The sequence below is a fragment of the Scardinius erythrophthalmus genome (genome assembly GCF_964197995.2).
Source record: "Scardinius erythrophthalmus genome assembly, chromosome: 2".
Classification (NCBI taxonomy): domain Eukaryota; kingdom Metazoa; phylum Chordata; class Actinopteri; order Cypriniformes; family Leuciscidae; genus Scardinius; species Scardinius erythrophthalmus.
Window position 1 is genome coordinate 59595931 of NC_138222.1, and position 13342 is coordinate 59609272.

The 13342-nt window shown below is 38.3% G+C and overlaps 3 protein-coding genes across 3 annotated transcripts; all 3 read left to right on the forward strand.

Moving 5' to 3' along the window:
- Positions 1-4716: 4716 nt before the first annotated feature.
- LOC308687123 (histone H1-like) lies at positions 4717-5337 on the forward strand (the record flags this gene model as incomplete). Its single annotated transcript, XM_081359386.1, has 1 exon — positions 4717-5337. Exon 1 carries the CDS (start codon positions 4723-4725, stop codon positions 5335-5337), a length of 615 nt encoding a protein of 204 aa, XP_081215512.1. The 5' UTR covers positions 4717-4722.
- Positions 5338-6026: 689 nt separating this feature from the next.
- LOC308687111 (histone H2A-like) lies at positions 6027-6413 on the forward strand (the record flags this gene model as incomplete). The annotated part of the gene is made up of 1 exon (XM_081359375.1): positions 6027-6413. One exon carries the CDS (start codon positions 6027-6029, stop codon positions 6411-6413), a length of 387 nt encoding a protein of 128 aa, XP_081215501.1.
- An 877-nt stretch (positions 6414-7290) lies between these two features.
- LOC308687109 (histone H3.2) lies at positions 7291-7701 on the forward strand (the record flags this gene model as incomplete). Its single annotated transcript, XM_081359373.1, has 1 exon — positions 7291-7701. The coding sequence occupies one exon, from the start codon at positions 7291-7293 to the stop codon at positions 7699-7701; it is 411 nt and encodes a 136-aa protein (XP_081215499.1).
- Positions 7702-13342: the final 5641 nt, after the last annotated feature.

The following is a 13342-nucleotide window of genomic DNA, read 5'->3' on the forward strand; positions in this document are numbered from 1 at the left end:
TCAACACTTGACATGCTGCTATACATGCTTTCTGGTCCACTGTGTTATTGTATATACGATTTGAACAAAATATAAATGTATAAATCACCTTGAGTTTGTCCAGGGCAGATGTTTGAAATCAGCACTAAAAAGCAAAAAGAGACAAACCACACACACACACACACACACACACACACACACACACACACACACACACACACACACACACACACACACACACACACACACACACACACACACACACACACACACACACACACACACACACACACACACACACACACACACACTTAAAAGGTGGGCGAGATAAATTAAAACCTGCAGACAACTTTTTTAAAATAGAAAAAAACAGAAGGTGTGACAATGTTGATTTGATGCAAGAGATCTGGACTCTTTCACATCTATATAAGGCAGTCAATAATAACTGGAGATATTGGGCATGAAAGAGGAAGTGTGAAGAAATCGTCTTCATTGCTAAGAATATCTGCGTGATGCTGTCATGATACAACCACAAAGTGAAGAGAAGCTCAAGCCATTGGACTGCAGATCTTATCTTACGTGCCACCAGTGCTTCATATGGGAAGTGACATCATTGATGTCAGTCAGCACATCACAACACACACACACACACACACACACACACACACACACACACACACACACACACACACACACACACACACACACACACACACACACACACACACGTCTGGTGCACTATCTTTGTGAGGACTCTCCATAGGCATAATGGTTTTTATACTGTACAAACTGTATATTCTATCCCCTTACACTGCCCCTATCCCTAAACCTACCCATCACAGGAGACATTCTGCATTTTTACATTTTCAAAAAAACTAATTCTGTATGATTTATAAGCTTTTGTACCCATGGGGACCTCAATTTAGGTCCCCACGGTGACACGAGTCCCCATGAGTCTGTGTGCATTCAGGTTTAAGTCCCCACCGGTGTAGAAAAACATGTCCACACACACACACACACACTGTAAAAAATCACCAGGAATTTTAATTAACAGTGTGGATATCATGAGCTACAGACTAATTTGATGCTCAAATTATTAGCAGCATAAATGAAAAACAGATTCACTATAAAAAGATGAAATACAAATAAACACTGATTAGATCATTATACAAAATGTGAAAATTATGCATAAATGAGATAATAATACTCACAGATAATTAGAGGAAGTGAACTGAGCTCCATCCTGATCTATTAATGACACGCTGTCAAACACACAGTCTGTCTTATAGCCTCAACACTTCCTGAACAAACACAGAAGAAACCGTAGTTCACAGTTGCTTATACTTCCCTGATTTCAGAACCGAATTAGAATTTACAACAAAAGAGAGAAACAAAAACTATAAGGCTTCAAGGCTCTTTATGAGGAACTCTTTCACAATTTCTTTCACAAAAAAAAAAAAAAAAAAAAAATTATATATATATATATATATATATATATATATATATATTTTTAAGAAATTGTGAAAGAGTTCCTCATAAAGAGCCTTGAATAAATTTTAAGAAAAGTCGTATTAGGCTTGTTCATGTTATAACGATGGTTTATTAGGAATGGATGCAAATCTACATCAGACTGAATGAGAAGTGATTAATATCAATGCGGGATCTGAATTGGGCTTTATGCAGATCACTTTAAACCAAACATTATGAATTACTGTCAGACTAGTCAAAATATGTATTGCCAAATGTTGACAGTCTCGGAGCCTTAGAAAAGGGAAGTATATGACAACACCAGTGTTAACAATAATTTCTGGGTGACTTTGCAACGCAACACATCCGGTCAACAGCCACTTTTACCAGTTTTCAACTCCGTAGAAGGAGAGTGTGAGATGTGTGAGTGACTGACTGGTCAGTGTGTGTGATTTAAAGTCAAACTGCATCATTATCTACAGCTGTCAATCAAACTTCTGCAGCTGCGTAAAGGTTTATATGTGATAATATCAGAGGTGGTCTTTACAATGATGATCTGTGTACGTGATTCAGAACTGGTTATGAGACCCATGACAATACATATTCTGACTGTCATTATTTTGTCACTTGATTAGAGTCTGAATTGGTTAAACCCACAGAGCAGTAGTGGAAAAAACATGTGAAAGTACAACTGGCAGACTTTCTTCCACTCTCAGGCCTCTGATGGTCACTGTGGGTGCAGGCGGTTGATGTATATAGAGCAATACGTGTAGAGAAATGACATGATGATCACAGCAATGAGAATCAGGGTTGGTGTTACTCAGAAATTAAGATGATGGAAACAAAGACTTCCCCTTTAATTAGCTTTATATATATTTATGTCGTATCAACTGTTTAAACTTCCTGTTTAAAAATATATGGCAGATAATACATAATGTAACCTTAATTTGATAATGTCAGGTTTGTTGTCTGATTTGACTGTATTGCTGTTTGAATTTGAGGTTTCATAATCAATGCCACTGGCTTTTTGTATAAGCTTTAAATATTTGACAGTCAGATATAGTCAGGACTTCTTAAAGACTAAGTCTAAGGACTTAAGTCTAGCGCAACTTATGGGAGTATTGCGACATACTGCTGATATTTACACTACACATTACGCTACTTCTGACGTCACAAGTTGCGTAAGTTTCACTTTAGGCGTAAGCAGTCTGCGAATGGCCGTTTGGCTGGAAGCTAGAATTTTACATTGTAACATGTTAAATATGAATATTTTTCTTACACAAACTCATTGTTTTGCTTCAGAAGGCCTTTATTAACCCCCGGAGCTGTGTGGAGCACTTATATGATGGATGGATTCACTTTTTTGAGCTTCAATATGATGGTGTTAATTAATATAACTCCGGTGTTATTAATATAACTAGGGTGTAAATCATGGGGTAATTTTCATTTTAAAGTGAACTACTCCTTTAAGATAAAGAAGATTGGCATATAAGAGACTTTTTTCTCATAGATCTCTGGCATGGTCCTTCATCCAAACAAGTTTGCAAATATCTTAATTCAGGGTTTTGGTTTACAGTAATGATTTATGAACTATAATGTGAAAATAGATCAATCAAGCACCAAATCTCCAAAATTTACACATTTTGTGAAGGATTTATTTCCTAAAGAGGCAGCAACCTCTACACCATAATCCCAAACTACTGATGTTTTTTTTTTTTTTCCAATTGCTAACACACTAAAATGACATGCACAGCACAATAAACTGACACACAGAGAGCAAAACCTCTTCTCAAGTCTAAAAAATCTCCTTTACACACATTTTGCAATTCAAAATGGCACTTTTTAAATGCACTGAACACGGTTCTCCGCATAAGACACAACAATCTGACATAAAGTCACATGTTTGCCATTTCAAAACACTGCCATTCAAAATGACACTACATGAGCTGATTGACTGATACATGTGTCACCTGGCCAAACACCTCAATGCTTAATTGTTAACACTTCAATCTTTTTCAGTTTACTGTTTTTTTGTGAGCATTTTTTGTTCAGTCCAGTGTAAATATATCTAAATAAAAAAATAAATAAATGTTGCAACAGCATGTGTGTGTTTCTGCAAATATTTCCGAGCATGTGAACAATCTGAAGAATTTTCTACAATTGTAACTATTTTAGTATTATGGCAAAGCATAAAGATGACTGTGCTTTTCATTCTGCCCAACAGTGTGTAGTTGGTTAGACAAAAATCTAGTAATATGAATGAAGTGTGTTAGCCTGGGAAAACCCAGACTACTTCCGGCGAATTTTAATTCTCTCTCCTATACTCAGTTTCAACTGAGAAGGGTCTGGTTTTAACCAGGCTAGAAGTGTGTGCCATTTCGTGCAAAAGTTTGATTTTGATAATGCTATATAGTTTTGGTTGCAGTGCTTAATTTTGCAAGATATATTAGGTATTTTGCAGGATACATTAGGTATCTTGTGTGTTAGCAATTGGAAAAAACTGTAATTGTGTCAGTGTTTAATTTAATAACAATGAAGCTTTATTATTTGAGAAAAATAAATATGCATTCATAAATTTAGAAAGAAATCACAACCTTCTGTTATGTTAACAATGCTTTCATATATCTTCATATATATACCAAGTATATTTAAGTTTTATTAATCAGTTCAAAATATATTAGCGATCAGGTGCTGATTTTGAACTTTATTCAGGGTTCTTGCATCTTTATAAAATGTGGGAATCATCAGTGACCCGAGATGCAGAGCAGTTACACAGACAGATGTGAGTGTGTGCTTCAAGCTGCGCAAAACAACCTCTGAATGAAACACTCCACAAGTCCCTCAGCGATCTTACATATATCAAAGCCATTGTCAAAGTGCTAGTTCAAAACCAAGATGACTCACTCAGTAGTTTACTTCTGTTATTACACACAATTACATGAAATATACACGCAGCCTTGATCATTAGAGGTGCGCGCTTTGGATTTCATCCTACGATTCTAAAATAAATGATCATTTTCCGCGTGTTTTAGTCTACAAATTAAAGTTCAAGCTCTCTACTCGATATGTACGTTTTTTTACTCTACTAAACTATTTTACAACTCCAGTTGTATCCCAAATACGAAAGGAGAAAACACAAGCAAAGGCGTAAGTGGAGGAGCAGACACTGGACAGAGCAGGTTGAGTCTACGCGGTTCTCATGCTGCGGTTAAATGCGCTGCGGTTCATTGTCGGTCACAGTCAGATTGTGTGAGTCCAGATTCACTCAGAGAAATCATGGCAGAAACCGCTCCAGCATCCGCGACCAAAGCGGCCAAGAAGAAATCAGCAGCTAAAAGCAAGAAAGCAGGACCAGGCGTCCGAGAGCTGATCGTCAAGGCTGTGTCCGCATCTAAAGAGAGGAGCGGTGTGTCCCTCGCCGCCCTGAAGAAAGCGCTCGCTGCCGGTGGATACGATGTGGAGAAGAACAACTCCCGCGTCAAGACCGCCGTCAAGAGTCTCGTTACTAATGACATCCTGGTCCAGACTAAAGGAACCGGCGCCTCGGGCTCCTTCAAACTCAACAAGAAACAGACCGAGACCAAGAAGAAACCCGCCAAGAAAGCGGCTCCTAAAGCCAAGAAGCCCGCAGCCAAGAAACCCGCTGCCGCTAAGAAGCCCAAAACTGCAGCAGCAAAGAAGCCCGCCGCTAAGAAATCCCCGAAGAAGGTGAAGAAACCCGCCGCTAAAAAGGCAACGAAGAGCCCCAAGAAGGCCAAGAAACCAGCGACTCCTAAGAAAGCAGCCAAGAGCCCAAAAAAGGCAAAGGCAGCCAAACCCAAAACGGCGAAACCTAAAGCAGCAAAACCTAAAGCCGCCAAGCCTAAAAAGGCAGCTCCTAAGAAGAAATAAACTCATTCTTTTCCCTTGTTTATTTTCTTTTCTCAAAAAGGCTCTTTTAAGAGCCACCCACTAATTCATAGTGAAGAGTATTAATTCATCAGTTCAATGAAAGTCATAGTTACCGCGAAGACAATAAATGGGCCCTTTATATTCATGTGCACACACATTTCGACAAAATCTGATGATAATGTGAACGTTTGGATGAAATCTTAAGTATCTGCATAGACGTCATTAGAAATGTTTATAGCAATACACTATAAAACTTCACAGCTTCAAGACCAACTTGATTAATTTTAATCAATTATATTTGTTTTCAACCAAAGTAAAAATGGGCAAGGCAAGTTTATTTGTATAGCAGTTTATACATGATAGTTTATACATGATGGTAACATAAGTAGTGTTTTACATAAAAAAACAAAACAATGGACATTAAGAAATAAAAACTGTAGAAACGAATTAATTTAAACTAAAATACATTAAAAGGAGGCTAAGAGGCTGTTGGATTGAGGTACTTGGCGTGAGAAGCAGAAAGGGGGTGTTTGGAGTTTGGAGGGAAGCTCACTGATTGGCTCCATGATGTGTTCAGACACCAGCCAATAGGAGACTAGCGAGCTTTTATTTAAAACTCAGAACACAGCTGCTGAAAGTATCACTGTTACTTTTTTTTTTAAATAAAGGAACAACAACTGTAATTTACAATGAGTGGAAGAGGCAAAACCGGGGGAAAGGCTCGCGCTAAGGCCAAGAGTCGCTCTTCCAGGGCGGGACTGCAGTTCCCCGTCGGCCGTGTTCACAGGCTTCTCCGCAAAGGCAACTATGCCCAGCGCGTCGGTGCCGGAGCTCCGGTGTATTTGGCCGCTGTGCTCGAGTATCTGACCGCTGAGATCCTGGAGTTGGCTGGAAACGCCGCTCGGGACAACAAGAAGACCCGCATCATCCCTCGACACCTGCAGCTGGCGGTGCGCAATGACGAGGAGCTGAACAAGCTTCTGGGTGGCGTGACCATCGCTCAGGGTGGTGTGTTGCCCAACATTCAGGCCGTGCTGCTGCCCAAGAAGACCGAGAAGCCCGCGAAGGCCAAGTAGACTGACCGAAGCTTCTCTTCAGACCAAAGGCTCTTTTAAGAGCCACCCAATTTCTCCAAGAAAGAGTGTTTGGATTCGTCCGATTTTTATTCGATTTTTCTATTAAAGTTTGTTTGATTAAAAACAAAAAGGAAAAAAAAAAAAAAAAAATGGGAGAAGAATGCCCATGAATTGACAGTTCTTGTACTACTATACAATGCTGACTATATATAAACAAAATGTAACGAAACAAAGCATTAACATTTTAATATATGTGTCTGAGATTCCATTCATAAATCAGTTTTTCAATGACGCTAATTTTTAATTATTTAAATCTGACTAGAAATGTATGTCCCTAGAGAATTTTAGTAAGTAACATGTTTTATTGTTATCCACTCTCCCTAAACTATTTGTAAGGATTTAATGAATGTTTTATGAAAGTGTATATTTTATTAGCATGGCTAAACATATTTAAACTGATATATTGATATCAATACAAAGAATTTTAACATAACGTAGTTAAGTATATGTACTACTTATCTCAGTTTTTAATATTAGTGCCACAAGTCCAACTCTACACTATCAATAATATTTTAAAAATCAATCACGGGTTTTGCTGTGCAAATTTACACCTGATTTCGCCTATTCTATTCAAAGAGAAACAAAGGATATTCGGGCGGGAACCACAAACTCGTGTCTCTTCTTTGAAAACAGGAGGCGCACAGCCATTGGCCAACTGTCATTTACAGACGCCAGACAATAACCAATCAAATGCCTCTGAAGCAAAGCCATCCAATGAGCGCATGGCAGCCCTGGGCTTAAATACGCGCTGTGTTCTAGTGAACTATTCATTCATTCGTCCTTTTGTTCACAGCTGTAACAGAACTTTGTTGAAATAATGGCAAGAACCAAGCAGACCGCTCGTAAGTCCACCGGAGGAAAAGCCCCGAGGAAGCAGCTGGCCACTAAAGCCGCCCGTAAGAGCGCTCCCGCTACCGGTGGCGTTAAGAAGCCTCATCGCTACAGGCCCGGTACTGTGGCGCTGAGAGAGATTCGCCGTTACCAGAAATCCACTGAACTGCTGATTCGCAAACTGCCCTTCCAGCGCCTGGTGAGAGAAATCGCTCAAGATTTCAAGACGGATCTGCGCTTCCAGAGCTCGGCTGTCATGGCCCTGCAGGAGGCGAGCGAGGCTTATTTGGTGGGTCTGTTTGAGGACACCAACTTGTGCGCCATCCACGCCAAAAGAGTCACCATCATGCCCAAAGACATCCAGCTGGCCCGCCGCATCCGCGGAGAGCGCGCTTAAACCCACAGCAGAAACAGTCATACAATCCAAAGGCTCTTTTAAGAGCCACCTCAATGTTTAAAAAATTAGAGATTTCCTTTGTTTAACTCTTCTTATTTGCGTTTAGCATGTGAATGCTTTCAATATGTCTGCTGAAGTAAACTATTTTTCAGAACTAAACGCATCTTAAACAACCAATTAAATTTGAACATTTTGTGGTAATTGCCCAAACTTCTTAAAGGTCAAGATTGCATTAAATAGTTTTTGAAGGTTTTTTCAAAACAAGTGTAGTTCCATAAGTAGTATATGTATGGTATATGTACAAAATGGTATGTAATGTCACAGTGTTTGCTTGAAGTGTTAAAGTATTTGTTTCATAAGTAGGAGAGCAGGGGCGAAAGTACCATTTTTCAGAAAAACATAATTTGAAAAGATGATATTTTAGACAGATATATTTTTGCTGTGGTCAGACACTTACAAGTGTGGTCCATCAATACCAGGTGGTATTTTGTAAAAATGTAGAAGGACTTCAGTATAATTTCACTTTGAACTTAAGACTGCTCATGTTACTTTCGACCCCGTCAGCTGGGATGAAAGTAACACACAGGTGGGTCAAAAGTAACACAACAATATACAAGCAAGATTTTTTGTGTTACTCTTGTTTTTTTTTTTTTTTTTTTTATTAGCCTAAATATACCTGAGTATATGACCTTGTTAACATGTAACTGCAAACATATTTTGGCCATTATATTCGCAAAAAAATGTTAATTTAAATTTTCATTTTAAATTTCAGTTTCATCAATGTTTCAAATAACCCAACAGTACAAACTTGAATTGTTTAAAATATTTTTTTTTTATTGGCTAAGTCAATCTATTTTATAAAATGTGTTTTCAACATGAACAATATGAAAATTAAATTAAATTACCATAATATAAATTCTCAACATAATATAGCCTAACAATAGTCATGTTTCCATCAAGCTGTTTTTATGCATAAATCCAAACTGCATAAAAACATCAGGATGGAAACCCTGCAAATTCATAGGTGGAGGTGGAAAAGCTATAAGGTATGGCTAAAACCTAAATGTGACTAGGGTAAATGGAAACAGATTGAGTGTAAAAAAATGGTGAGACAGAAATCAGCTGATTTAAATGTGAACGCCATTTCATAAACATCTGGCTGAATCAGACCTCTATCTGTCTTACTGACCCTCACTCTTGCCATATTCTGTTAGTATAATATGACATAAACATGTTTTAATAAATGCTGCAACACAGAGAAAGTCACCACATTAGCAGCGCGACAAAAGAAACACTTGTTTTTACTATATTCTGTTAGTATAATATGACATAAACATGTTTTAATAAATGCTGCAACACAGAGAAAGTCACCACATTAGCAGCGCGACAAAATAAACACTTGTTTTTACTATAGCGGGACAAAAGTAACAAGTGTTACTTTCGTCCCGACAGGAACTCCGGACATTTAAACCCGATTTACTTTTATACTGAAAAACTCTGACCAGGCAAACTTCAGGATGTGTTACGGCACTTAATAACCTGTAGATTGATCATTACTGTGTGACATTAAACTAAAAACACAACTTGTAATTAGAAAAAAAGTACCGCTTCAGTAATTTACTTATCGCACTCGAAAACTGCTTACTGGAACTAACCGCGGGAAACGATGACGAAATCACGTGATATTTGGCAGCGCAGTCAAGGGTTGCGTACTAAACGTGCTGTCATAGCTTGAAATGCTAATATAGTCAGGGCTCTGAGAAAATTGCTTTGTTACTTTCGTCCCGCGTTACTTTCGCCCCGGTTCTCCCCTATATTTTATTTAAACCCTATTTATTTCCAGTAAGAAGCTGTAAGGGGTTTTACAGTCAAAGAACCAGATATGATAAATGAAGACCTGGAGTCAGAATTACAATTAAGTGAAGAAAAGTTTTACTGAAGATAGTTTGCAGTTTCATCAGCAGAAGTTCAGCTTCAAGACTCACACAGGAGTTCGTAGGCCACCCCCCTTACAGTTACAAAGATCACAGCATACAACACACACAGAGAGAGAGCAGTTTCTGATTGGCTAAGAAATTGATAAACATAGTAATTTTCCACACATATACAGATAAACTGAAGCATATCTCTATAGATTATGCAGCTGACACTCGGACCCTGAAGTTAGGCACGTCGCGACCTTCCAGGTCGCAGATTTGGGTGGCTGGGCGCCAACATGTCACAAACACTCAGTCAATCTCCAATAATGCCAGTGGTTCCTTAACCTATAACCAAAAGGACTAACACACACACTGTAATAAATATTGGAGAACAATATTGATTATGAATTTTTCTGATAAATCTTCTGATAAATTCCCTGAAAAATCTTCTTCTGAAGAAATGGTATATATTAATGACTATCTGCATGCATTGAATGTTACGGATGGAAATGACCCAGAAATAAGAAGTGTTAATGTAACAGACAAGGTTGAGATTTTAATGGACGATGTTATAGTTGAACACCTCTGGAGGGACAACGTAAAAAGAGCTCACAAGACAGAAGAAGGAGAGAAAGGCATTGATGAAGATCTTCCACTAAGGCTGAACTCCCTAAGAATGGACTGATTCATCGTGCACAGCAGTTAATAAAAATGATCAAGACAAGTTGAACAATTAAATAGGAAAGTAATACACATTGCAAACAGTTTTATGGTTGAAAATGCAATAAACTACTCAAATGAGGATGTGTTTAACTTGCAGAACAAGCTCAAATTACTTAAAGCCTAATTTGAGCTTGGCCTGCGAACTTAAGAGTCATTGTTAGAGGTGTATATATGTGTGGGTGTATGTGGACTCGATATGTTTAGGTTGTTAGGACCACATGTATTTTTAAAGGGAACTGTGAACATCGTTCGCCTTAGTCCTAGAAAATGTGTGAAACTAGAGAAAGGTCAAAAGGGCTGCGGTAGTCAAACTTACCAAATAAAGCTTTTGTGTATGTGTTGCATAAAATAGGTGTGAAAAGAAAACAGATATTTTCAATATGTGCTTCTGCAAGCTGATGTTAATAAAGGACTAGGATAGGTCCAAAGTTTTACCTTATAAGGGAATTAGCTGTATTATAATGACAGCCCATAGTTAAAAGGCGGCCCAAAACAGAGTTAGTATAAAAACTCTGCCTAAATTTTGTAGCGACAATGGCATCTGCTTTTCAAATTAGCGGATCATGTGATAAAAAGAAACACATCGTCTTTGTCCTTGCTGGTTAATAATTGCCCCACGAGGACCAATTTGCCAGCACCGACCTTCTCCCCAACTTTTACAGCCTCCTGGCATTCCAGAAGACACACACACACACACACACACACACACACACACACACACACACACACACACACACACACACACACACACACACACACACACACACATTCGTGGACTTTCAACCAGAAACCCACCACGAGATGCAACTGAAGCACATTTCCATATATGGACTTCCACATAGTAAAATTTCATTTTACCATTCATTACAAATTTATAATAGAGGTGTGGTTTGCTAGAGTAAAATCTTTAATTCCGAAGATTCATTGAAAGAAAATCACTCCATAGTGTCTTGTAACTCGAACCTGGTCATAAACTTTTATGACCCCAAGACGGCAGCTCATCCAGCTCCTTTGCAAGCCAACATTCCAAAACCTTAACATACATGAAACTCTTCAGAGAAAACTCTTCAAATGTTTGATATGTATTCCTGTGTTTCTCAAGTGTCTTCACATACCATAACGGAAATACTGACCATTTTATTGTATGTTTAATCAAGCTTTATTTGTGTGTAATGATGCATATGAACATAATGTTATGTGTGTCCAATATCTACCTGTAATTCTTGGTATCTGTCTGACCGTCCTGTTTTAATTCAACCAGTCCCGCACATAGTAACACTGTATTGTAAGATGTATTGTTCCATGTGTACAATCTTAAGAAGAAATATGAATTCTTTCTCTCATAAGACATATGGTGAAAGTAGGCGTTTTCTTCTTCACACAAAGAGAATTTTCCCGCGTCAGAAAAGACAATCTGATTCGCTGTCGTTCCAAGAGAGGGCGTAAACAGATGTTTGTTAAAAGGCAGAAACCCCCTCATCACACTCTCTTCTCTTCCTTCTTCGATCTCCCTCTTCTCTCATCGATCCCGCTTGACCTCCTCCTCCTCCTTCTCCACGTGCAGCGCAGCGCTGCTCCGGTTGGACAGGCCCTCGCCTCGGCCTCTGGGACACATGGCCCGCGTCATGTAAAAGCCTGCTGCCTTAGAAACCAAGATTTCTAGCCTCTTCCGCACGGAAGACGAACTCTCTCGGTAATGTTACATACAGTGAGCCTTTAAACTTCGCGGCACCTGAAGACGCAACAGAAACAGGACACCATCCGCGCTGTCCTGCCAGTTTCAGCATCACCCGAACAAAAAACAAAATCGCAAGTATATTGAGTTGATAAAACTGCTTTCCAGGTTGTCTCGTGAATCTAGGTTTCTGTATGTAATAATTACTAGCTTTTCTTTCTTTCTTCCTTTCTTTCTTTCTTTCATTTCATGTTATCCTGATCACGTATTTTCTTGTTTGGTTAAATGTGTGTTTGTTTTATTGTTTTGTATTTTTTTTACGTACGTTTGTATTTGTAGCTCATATAATCTTAAGTTTTACAATTATTAAAATCCATATATCCTTTTTAACTGTCTCTGTATTTGAAAGCCCACCATTCTAAAGTCACTGAAACAAAAGATCTTAAGCTACAAGCTCGATATTAGACTACATTCAGTAGTTTTAATTAATAAACTCAATAAAGTTTAATGTTCGTGGCCAGGACCTGAACTTTAGTGGAGTTTGTGAATACCCCTTCTTAACTGTACTGACCATCTACTCGCTGGACGAATTAAATGTTGGTCAGACCAGTTACAGAACGAGGTAATCTCGACAATTGATAAAATAAATGTACATGCGACTTATGAATTATGACCATGAGTCATAAATATTAATATTCCCAAGATTCCCCATATTCTTGAGCTAATTCATATTTACCCAGAGTCGTATTCGTTACAATTTTATAAATTTTTGCCTTTTTAATTTTTTGTCTTTGTATTATTCTGAATCTTTTTAAATAAAACGAAATCATGTTTTGGTGATTTGTAAAACTAAGAGTCTAAGAGTAATTTTTCCCTATCAATATTTTATGATTTTTGTAATGGAATATTAATATTGGCAAACGCCCAGTGCATTCGAATCCAAGATTGAACTGGTTATAGGCACCGTCGAGGACCTTGAATCGACATCCTACATCCTTAATCTAAAGGTAAGGGCAATATTTGATTTCACTAGATTATGGGTATGTTTGAGAATGATTTATGGGTTACAGTGGGATAAAAATACAACAACACAAAACACAGCTTTTCCAAGGTTGGATGTGGCCAGGCTCTTACTACAGGAGAGTCTTCTTAAGACATCAAGATTATGGGGTAGACTAGTGTGGTGCTGGAGGATATTGAGCATGGGCTAAGTCGTCCGGTCAGAGACGAAGTACACTTTAATGGATTGATGCTTGTAGAAGCATTTACAGTCATAGAATTAGGTTGAGTGAACAATTGTGGTACAAGTAGTAGAGGGTATGGC